Consider the following 10,773-nt stretch of genomic DNA (forward strand, 5'->3'; position numbering starts at 1 on the left):
ACGGGTGAATATACATAGTACATTAGTTGTTCTCTTTCCATGACTTCTTGGTCACAATGGTTAAGTCTGGCGCTGCTGTTTAGTGTTTGTAAAATGTTTGTAAAATGTTTTATATGTTTCGGATGTTCCTTCAGAGTTGAAGATAGTTTACTTCCTAGTCCAAACCTCCCGCAGGACGACGGGGGATGGGAGCGGCCAGGGTTTGACAGTCCAGCGCGCAAACAGCACGACCAGGCAGCCATCCGTGAATACTACTTGTTCTCCCCCAGCCCCCCCCCTTGTTTTTTCGAGGGATAACTCTATCCGCAGAAATAAGAGAGTGATCTTTCCTTTACTTCTTTCTTCTCGTCCAAACTGTTAAGGGAAGAAGAGAATTATATATAGATAGATAATTAATTTATTAGTAGTTAAAAGGCAATGCATCACAGAGTACCGGCACCTATTTTTTTATACAAAAAAGCACTGTATAATAGTAATATAATTATTAATTAAAATCAATAACTGGTGACTTATTTAGGCAATGAGGTCAATCTCTGACACAAACAGCCACTGACTATTTCATAAACGTCTTGATACTGGTTGAAACCTCTCCATATACGACGCTGATCATGACAGCAATGCGTTTTATCGCCTCCCATTCCATATATATTTCCTTTAAAAGTTCAATTTTGTAGGGAAACCTTTTCCCAGACACACAAACACTGGTCCACAAAAACATTCTCCCAGACAGGCAAACACTGGTCCACAAAAACATTCTCCCAGACAGGCAAACACTGGTCCACAAAAACATTCTCCCAGACACACAAACACTGGTTCACAAAAAACTTCTCCCAGACACACTAACACTGGTCCACAAAATCTTTCTCCCAGACACACAAACACTGGCCCACAAAATCTTTCTCCCCGACACACAAACACTGGTCTACAAAATCTTTCTTCCCGACACACAAACACTGGCCCACAAAATCTTTCTCCCAGACACACAAACACTCGTCCACAAAATCTTTCTTCCAGACACGCAAACACTGGTCCACGAAAAACTTCTCCCAGACACACAAACACTGGTTCACAAAAAACTTCTCCCAGACACACTAACACTGGTTCACAAAAAACTTCTCCCAGACACACTAACACTGGTCCACAAAATCTTTCTCCCAGACACACAAACACTGGCCCACAAAATCTTTCTCCCCGACACACAAACACTGGTCCACGAAAAACCTCTCCCAGACACACAAACACTGGTCCACAAAATCTTTCTCCCAGACACACAAACACTGGTCCACAAAAACCTTCTCCCAGACACGCAAACACTGGTCCACAAAAACCTTCTCCCAGACGCGCAAACACTGGTCCACAAAACATTCTCCCAGACACACAAACACTGGTCCACAAAAACCTTCTCTCAGACACACAAACACTGGTCCACAAAAACCTTCTCCCAGACTTACAAACACGTCCACAAAAAAACTTCTCCCAGACACACAAACACTGGTCCACAAAAACTTTCTCCCAGACACAAACACTGGTCCACAAAAACCTTCTCCCAGACACAAACACTGGTCCACAAAAGTGATTTGACTGAAGTGACCTGAGCATGCTTAATACCTGTTATGTGGAAGATGTACTAAAACGGCGGAGGGTGACCTGTGACAGTAATCACGAACACTAGCACCTCGACAAACAAGAATAGTGCTCTCGGATAGCACTCAAAAAGGTTAGGTCGACGCTGCTGATTCCAAACTGTATCGGCTATTTACCATTCCTTTGGAGTTTGGACACACCGGCTTCGTGAAGAGGGTGGAACTGCTGTGTGGGCAACATTGTTCCGGCCATAGCTATTGCCCAGTCTTTCAACTTGTTACACTCTTTGAGAAAAACTATATATCTTCTAAGACTGAAGTAGGCCAGCCATTCTTACTACGTTTGTAAACATAAATCAGGACCCTCAAAATAATGTATACATTCCAATTTAAGAGAGGGCACTTGGGTCTACAGCCCCCCCGGGGAATCCAAAAAACCTTTTTTTCCCGCATTTTTAAGGCTTGCAAAAATGTGATTAAGAAGTGTACGCTTGCAGCATGCTCGGAATAAATTAATACAAATCCGGATTTACGACAGTGCATTTAGCAAGGGCCTTTCACAAACTTAAAAATACATACTTTTTAAAACTAAAATATGCATATTAAATATTTTCCTAAAAGATGGTTGGACTAGATTGACAATAACTCTATTTCTTTCTGTAAAATCTAGCATGCTTTTAGATCGAAGTAGTTTTATTCATAAGTTAATTTTTATTCAAATTTTCGATAAAAAAATTAGGGCCTCCACAAAAATCCTTCCCCGGGACCACCACATTCTTAAATCCGGCCCTGCATTCCAACCTTAGATGTAATAAGCTGTGACCAACTGATCGCACATAACTCAAGACTGTCATTGTCATTATGAATTTTCATAAATTGAGACACATCTATACATAAATGGATTTTGTTGTATTTGTTGAGATGAGAAATGTTGATGTTCCATGTAGTTTAACAAAAATATCGGTTCTACTATGTCTTACACATTTTAGCAGTACAGAATCAAATCTATTATTCTTCAGCTTCTTGCGAATACTAATTATAATGATTTAGTCGTCCTTTAAACTTGCTATTTGAACATTGTTTATCAATACATTCCCTGGGCAAGCTCCCACAACCTTGTCACAATCCAGGCGCTGTTCCTCAAGGGGCCGTTACATAAATGGCGTGTCCCGCACAGCCTGGTATAGAAAAGGAAAATGGCTGGGATCTTAGTGTACGCCGCCTCTTGCCGTGAGTCTGACCCACCCACCAGACAGAACAGTGTACACTGTTCTCATTCAGGCCAGTGAGAGGGAGCTCTTGTTCACTTTTGCTGGCCTAGAGTTCCAAGAGCTCAACTCTACCTGACAGTTTCAAGAAGAAGAAGAAGAAATCAATACATTTCCAAATCTTTTCCTAATCTTCCACTTTGTATTTTTGTTTCTTTTTGTTTTGTTTTACATGTTTCAGATGTTCCTTCACCCTAGCATTAACGGGGGGTGGGGGGGGGCGGCAACGGGCAGGTTATGAACCCAGGATCAGTGAGATGACCGAACGACAGTCCAGCAGGTATATTGCACGATCAGGCAGCCATATCTCTCTTTTTTGTTTTGTTTCTTTTGTACTATATATTATTGAATAAGTAAATTTCCTATGAATGAAAACTGGATCTTATAGATGAAACAATAAACAAAGAGCAGATTAATGTCATTAATTAAGATAATTCTTACGTTAAGAACCAGATATTTTACCAAAACTAAAATTGAAACCTCAATATTGTGCCGCTATAGAAGTTTGTAAAACACTTACAAAAGTTAAAGTTTACTCTGTAAAGAAAATATTTCATTGTTTTGTTTGAAAGTAAATTTCAACAATTTTGATCATTTTTACTTCTAGATTTCAGACATACTTTCAGAAATAAAGATGATTAAATCCTAATCCAAAACCTACAAGAGGAGTGCCAAGTTTCGAACTAGGGACCTTGGTGACGTCAGCCCAGAGCGCATACCACTCAACCAGACATTCATCATGAAAGACATACATTCTATTGTAATAACTTTAATCATAAATAATTTCAGAGAAAATTTACGTTTATTTGGAAATAAAATGTTCATGTAAAATATGTCAACAATGTTATGGCACGAGGAATAAGGATGTTTCCAATTGTGGTCTAGGCTGCAGTGCATGGGCATTTATTATTGGTTACTGGCAGAAGGTTTTTAGACTGAAGGTGGATAATGGCTGCTAGAGCTCCCTGGAACCCTGCGTTATAGTCAGTGGCCACCTCGTTGGTGACGTAGTCATCTCTTTTGTCCTGGTAGATGTCGTTCTCATCTGGGCCTCCCACCAGGGCACCCACCAGAACTTGCGGGTTTGGCGCAGCGCTGTTAAAGTTGTTCCAATCACAAGGGGCGGGTCTGTCCGGGCAAGACGAGCCTCTGTGGTGGGGGTGTAGAGGGTACTTAGTACCGTAGCCAACTTGGTAGCTGAAACATCCCCCATCGTGAGGGTTGTCCCCGAGGATGTAGTTGATCTGTTCTACAGCCCACTTCCTGTATTTGTCTGACTCAATTCCAGACTCTGCGGCCACAAGAGCAATGAATGCGTTGTTTGCAGCTTCTCTGGAATATTGGAAAACGGTAATGAGCAAGTGTTGTAGCTTATGTTATATGTTAAAATGTTATAGGTTAAAAATGTTATAAATAATGTTAACAATTTCAAACAAAAATAATTTTTTAATGTTGTTGCTTAAATTTTTATTCAAGGAGGGCTGTTTTTTGTTTTCATTTTATTTCTAATGCTGAAAAATGATAGCATTGTCACACATGTGACTAAAATAATTGCACTACCTAACAGAGAGATCTCGGGCTCAAATCCTAGTATAAAGTAAGAATATTTAATTCAAAAATGTTTCTGACAAATAACCCTCTCAACAAAAGGAGTGAACCAGAGCGCATGGGAGCATGATTAGAAATAAAAATAGTTTTGATCAACTCACCAAACTGGTAGGAAGAAAAAAACAACAACAAGAAAAACATTCCCGAGAAAGAACACAAGTTAAACGAATGTATAGCTCTATTACACTATATAATATTCCAATGATAGGCCTCTAGATCTAGACTTAGAAGACATATGCAAGAAGTTTACTGAACATTAATTTATTAAACTCTTGAATAAACAACGCCTTACATTCGGAAATTCCTGAACGTGAACGTCATTTCAAAAAATTCTTTTCTCAACCATATACATCAACTGTTAAATTTCTAGGAAAATCGTTAGAGCCGTTTTTGAGATCAGAGTCCACCCACCTTCCTCCCACCCATCCTCCATTGATTTGATTTCATTGCAAACATCTAACGATCAGAAACTTACCTGAGGGAACCCCATTTGCTTCTCCAGGCTAGACCACAAGGCGTGTAGGTCAAGGTTCCTCCAGGTAACCAGGTAGTCAGGTATTCGACCACAGCGTCTTTATAAACACTGCTTTGTGTCTCCTCATACAGCAATTGTCGACACGCCGCTGTTAAAGTAAACACAAAGTTTTATTTTAAAAATTATATCAGTAGCTTTCCTTGGCTAAGGGAGGTTCAAACTCCATCACCTTAAGATTAAGACTAAGTCTGCATTGTTAATCCCTTTTTGGAAATTTGTTGTGATTACGTTCGTATAAATAGAACAGACATAAAGGGAGACATCTTGATCCTTTTCACGTTCCCTAGTCAAGGAGTAGCGCTGATACAGTCTGACAGAATGAGGGACAAACAAGTTTTTGTACCATTCGGTTCTTTAATGGACAGAAGTCGCACACTTCGTGACGGCTTGCAGTTACTAAGTAGAATGGTTCAATTTCTTCATGACTTTAAAAAAAAACAACAACAACAACAACTAAAATGTGTTGTTAATTTATTCATATCGTTCTGGTAACAATTTCCTATGACATTTCGATTGCAGAGTTATAAATAAGTTGATCAAGTAGGTCGTTTGATCCCACTACTTTATACATACATTGAACTACAAGTCTAGTCGTTTTATCGATGTACCAGTCAGATACACAGACAATCTCAGTATTATAGATATTTTTCTTATATGTGTTTAATAATTTGTACTGGATAGTTTTGTTGAAAATGTGAAGTCAACTTTTATTACATTTCCTGTCGTATCTGTATCTTCTTGCAATTCATCTGTTTTTTTTTTTACATATTCATATCGTTATTTATTTTTCGTGCATTCAACGTGTCTGGGTTTAGTTATTACAATTTTACCTTCAAGTCCAGTTCATTGTCTTAAATATTTCGATTAGAACCTGTAACTTACCTTGCTTGTTTTCCCAGTCAAAAGACCAAGGTGGATAGTTGTCTAAGTACGTCTTAGCGTCATCCAGGTAATTGCTCTTTTGAGTGGCTTTGTGAAGCCACAGACTTGCCTCACACATCTCGTCCTTCTCACTGTTGGAGTCGTAGAGGCCGTGAGAGGCGTTGAAGATGCCTCTAAGAAGTCATAAACAAATGTATGAGCATTACGTCAGAATAACAAATTAAAAATGCCTCTTTAAAAAGAAGGAAATAAAAAGTATACACTATCATAACAATCAGTGGACATTGTAGTCACCTGTTGGCTTTGGCAAAAGCGTACAAGCTTTCGGCTGCACTGAGTAACTGGCTGCTATAAGCAGTGTCTCCCTTGTCTTTGAAAGCGATGGCTCCAGCGGCTAGAGCGGCAGCTACTCCACCAGAAATATCGCTACCCTAAACAAAAAAATTAAGGAATCAAACTTTCTATTTTCAGTCAACGCTAAACGTTGGTGGAATTTCCCAGTATATGTTTGAATATAAAAAAAAACAAAAAAAAAAACAACAACAAAATAGAAGTCCCCACACTATTTGTAAATTAAAGTTTTCTTATATATTGACCTACATTTTATCTATTCGTATTGCACGATCCAAGCGGTGGTTCTCTCAACCCTTCTATAGAGATATGAATACTATACAGAAAGCAACTAAGACTTCTCGAGCGCTATCACCAAAGATGGTTGCGCTCCATCTTGGACATACGGTGGCAAGACCGCACTACAAATAGCGATGTCCTTGCGAACGCCCGATAGGGACAATATAGAGGGACTTCTTATGGTCCGACAGTTACGCTGGGCAGGGCACGTATCCCGTATGGGTGACGAATGTATGCCAAAGGCAGTCTTTTTGTGAGCTAATAGGTGGTCGACATAACAGAGGTGCCAGACATAGAAGAGAGCACCTGGTTGCATGCGGCCTCAGAACGAGACAGCAGGAAATACATTTGAGACCAAAATTAAAATCCGCTGTCGAGGACAGACTGAGACGGCGAAAAGAATTTAACTTGACCACCTGCGGACAATGGTTTTGCTTGCCGTGGTTGTGGCAAAATATGTAGGTCACAGCTGGGGTTGTGCAGCCACGGGAAATACTACATTTCTCAATAATCTTCAGACTAAATTCAGCCACAATTGGTGGAGGTCAAAGTATCAACATAGATACCCAATCTAGTTTAAAATCTATTAACAACACACACCTCCCTCTTACCTTTTCAGTGGCACTGATATAGGTACAAGGTCTGGCCATGGTCATGTCCTCAGGTCGACCCCACCAGCCGTGGTCAGCATTACCATCGCCCACCTGGGCCACTAAGGTCTTTGCTGTGGGATCCCAAGCCTTGAGAAAGTAATCCAAGGGCCATTTGACCATGTCATACATCTGGTCCAAAGTTCCGCTTGAGCTGTAGGCATCCTTAAATCTGTCAAGTAGAAATGTAGTGAATAAACTTTCTAATCATATATCTAAAGAATAAGAGAAATATAAATGTGAAACAAGTATTTAAAAAAATACTTTAAAAAACAACAAGAAAGCTTATCCAAAAGGAAGAACTCCACATTTACGACAATATATCTCCATTCTGTAAGATGTATTTCACTGTATTGAAACAAATCTAATTTAATAAACTACCTCTTAGTAATTAATTCATTTATTGATACATGCACGTTTCAGCTTGATTCAAGAATGATAAGTTTGGAGACATCACGTGTTCAACAAGTGTACCAGACAGATGAACAGACAGTGTAAGTTGATATAAGCTTTCTAAAAACCTGGACATTATAAATGTGTTGAGTGTAGCTTACATTTTTGTTTTCAAAATTCTAAGCTAGCATGAAAATAGAGTCGAGGTTCTGTAGAGGGACGTAGAGAGAGACAAGTGACACAAATATTTGTTTTCCACCAGCATATTAATACATGCGTAAGGCTTTTTTTTTTAAATGTAGTGCTTTTAATTGCATTACAGAATGGACTCGACCCTCTCGAGTTTTTGCTTCCCCACTCACCTGTTCAGTGACCACAACAATACTGTGGTAGATGCAGACATAGGTAGCGTGAACTTCACGTGGTCGCCAGCGTCATACCATCCACCCGTGACACAGTCGTTCAGGGCCGAATCTCCCCTCCATGAGATGGGGTTGTCGGCTGGGAGTTTGCCAGACCTTTTTATATGTAAAATGTTTGACTTTTCAATATGTGCATAAACAATTGTAAAATACACAATTTATGAACTTTTTTTTTATGTAGTATGTAACTGTGATTACACAGAATTAAGTTCACCTGCTGATTAACAAAGTTTATAGATGTGTCCACACAAAGACACAGGGCTTATGTTTAGTGACTAAAGTTGACAAAGACTTTGTACATTATGAATGATTTTGTTACCATAGTAATAAAATGTTTTAAACTCGTTTTGAGGTGAATATCTATGATGTTTTTTTAAAGCTAACATTGCGAATGGTTTTCTCACTATTCACATTACCTTTCATTGTTCCTATGGTTTTTATACAAACATCTACTTGCTACTTAACAGTTCCGAAAGTAATATTAGGTGACCATCATGACAATTTTAAGAGCTACTGTTGGATTTTTTAAGTGAAGGCCCTGAGATAGATTTTTGTAGAGGCCTAATTCTACCCACTTTAATCTTCATAGAAATGCACATAATAATAATACCAAATCTATAAGCATGTCAAAGAACTAAATAGAGTACTTCCTAATTTCATCTCATTTCCTTTACTTTCTTTTATAGAATTTTTTTTTATGTTTTATGAAGCCTCAATTTATAGGCAAGACCCCATGCAGCCACATAGACTAGACATAGATCCTCCCCTGGTTGATGGTTTCAAAAATTTGATTGACGTGATCCTACATTACTCTACTCAAGGACCAACTCTGCAAAGTCAAGCTGAAATGTAGCTATTCAGTATTTAGATCTACCTTTGTGTGTCGAAGAACAAGATAGATTTCTTTATGGCAGAGGTGTAGTCCTTGGCACACTCTGTGTAGGCCATACAGGCGAACCCCACCATCAACACTCCAGTGAACGACAATGACAACATTGTCAATCTGAGCTGAAAGAGATCATCAATGTTACTAAACAAGGAAATCTTAGGCTAGATACTTTCTTGTCCATTAGTGGATGTGCAGACTGGATGACTTGCTTTTTTTTTTTAGTGTTCAAAGTTTTATTCTTCCAGTAGATTGTATTGTTAAATGTACATTAAATCTCTTATCGAACCGTGGAAGTGTGTGAGGTAAACTTTTGAGGTAGAAGATTTACATGAAAGATTTTTTTCAGATACAGACTAACGTAGGGCATTGTTTTTTGATTCCTAAGATTATGAATAAATGCAGAATTTCACTTGACTATGCAGGTCCAGTTTTGACCTGCATATTTTGCTACACCTAATGCAGACAAAGACGTTGTCCTCCGGGGTTCTAATGAAGTTATCTTTTCGTCTTCTTTTTTTTTTAAATCTTAACTGAGCGTCAAGAAATATAATGATCGAACTAAGTGAATATAGACGGTACAACAAGATACATTTACCAGGAAAAGATACTGTAAATATTCTATACATCAATGTTAGTGGTAAGTTAATCAGGATGTGCATGTAACTAACAACTCTTTATGAAAATAGACTGTGGTGAGAACAATAGCTGTCAGAATCTATAAACCAAATTGTCCATTTTTGTAGACGTCCATATGCGTAGACAAGATTCTATTGAGCCGTTCATCTATGATAGATCTTGTCTTAGTTCCCCATGATCTAGTTCTAGTTCCCCATTATCTAGTCTTAGTTCTCCATGATATTGTCTTAGTTCTCCATGATCTTGTCTTATTTCACCATGATCTTGTCTTAAATACCCATTATCTTTTCCTAGTTCCCCACGATATTTTCTTAGTTCCACATGATCTTGTCTTAGTTCCCCATGATCATGTCTTAGTTTCCCATGAACTTGTCTTAAATACCCATTATCTTTTCTTAGTTCCCCACGATATTTTCTTAGTTCCACATGATCTTGTCTTAGGTCCCCATGATATTTTCTTAGTTCCACATGATCTTGTCTTAGTTCCCCATGATCTTGTCTTAGTTCCCCATGATCTTGTCTTAGTTCCCCATGGTCTTGTCTTAGTTCCCAATGATCTAGTAGTAGTTCCCCATGATATAAATTTCCATCCAGATCAGAAACAATTAAAAGTATTAAATAGTTCTTAAGGTTAAAAGTTCAAAGCTCTACTCCTAGGCCACTAGATCCCCGACTATTTTGAACATAAAAACGTTACATTTAAAACTAGATTTTGGTTTGTGTCAAATACTTACACAGAGAGTAGCAACTTGTTCCAAACTGTCAACAGTGGCATTGGTATCTCTACTTTATACATGATACAATGTACTTTCATTTTTTTTCTCTTTCAGGAAAACAACAAGCTACTCCTACTTTTAAAAAATGTGATTTTAGATTTTAATCCGATGAGATAACAATCAAAGTGAATACATTAGAGACAAGGTCAAGAACGAGGCTGTAATCTTAAGGCTAGTGTATGGGGCTTTCAAATAGACACAAGGACGTTACAGAAAGTAAAACTCAAGGACAGAACTCATGAGTAGGAGTCTAACGCATCGCATTCATAATAACTACATTATAGCTTTGGTTGCAATGATAAGAAACAGTTTTAATGTAAGCTGCATAAGGCTTTCGTGGATCTGTTTAGAACATAAAAAGGTGATTTGGTGAGGTGCAATGCTAGCGAACACTACTATAACTTTCAGTAAAATATGTAGCGCTTTAATAGTTCACAATTCAAAATATCCAGCCGTTAAGGTCATCTGTTTCTTTGGTCATCACAAAATCTATCAGTATGT

At 38.3% G+C, this 10,773-nt stretch overlaps 1 protein-coding gene across 1 annotated transcript; it reads right to left on the reverse strand.

Annotated features, from left to right (window-relative positions):
- Positions 1 to 3,634: 3,634 nt before the first annotated feature.
- On the reverse strand, positions 3,635 to 10,367 carry LOC106054798 (endoglucanase A-like). Its single transcript, XM_013210827.2, has 8 exons — positions 10,231 to 10,367; positions 8,846 to 8,979; positions 7,912 to 8,067; positions 7,118 to 7,328; positions 6,171 to 6,307; positions 5,877 to 6,049; positions 4,935 to 5,082; positions 3,635 to 4,183 (listed from the first exon to the last, which is right to left on the reverse strand). The coding sequence occupies exons 2-8, from the start codon at positions 8,965 to 8,967 to the stop codon at positions 3,733 to 3,735; spliced, it is 1,398 nt and encodes a 465-aa protein (XP_013066281.2). The 5' UTR covers positions 8,968 to 8,979; positions 10,231 to 10,367; the 3' UTR covers positions 3,635 to 3,732.
- Positions 10,368 to 10,773: the final 406 nt, after the last annotated feature.

The sequence above is a fragment of the Biomphalaria glabrata genome, chromosome 11 (genome assembly GCF_947242115.1).
Source record: "Biomphalaria glabrata chromosome 11, xgBioGlab47.1, whole genome shotgun sequence".
NCBI lineage: Eukaryota > Metazoa > Mollusca > Gastropoda > Planorbidae > Biomphalaria > Biomphalaria glabrata.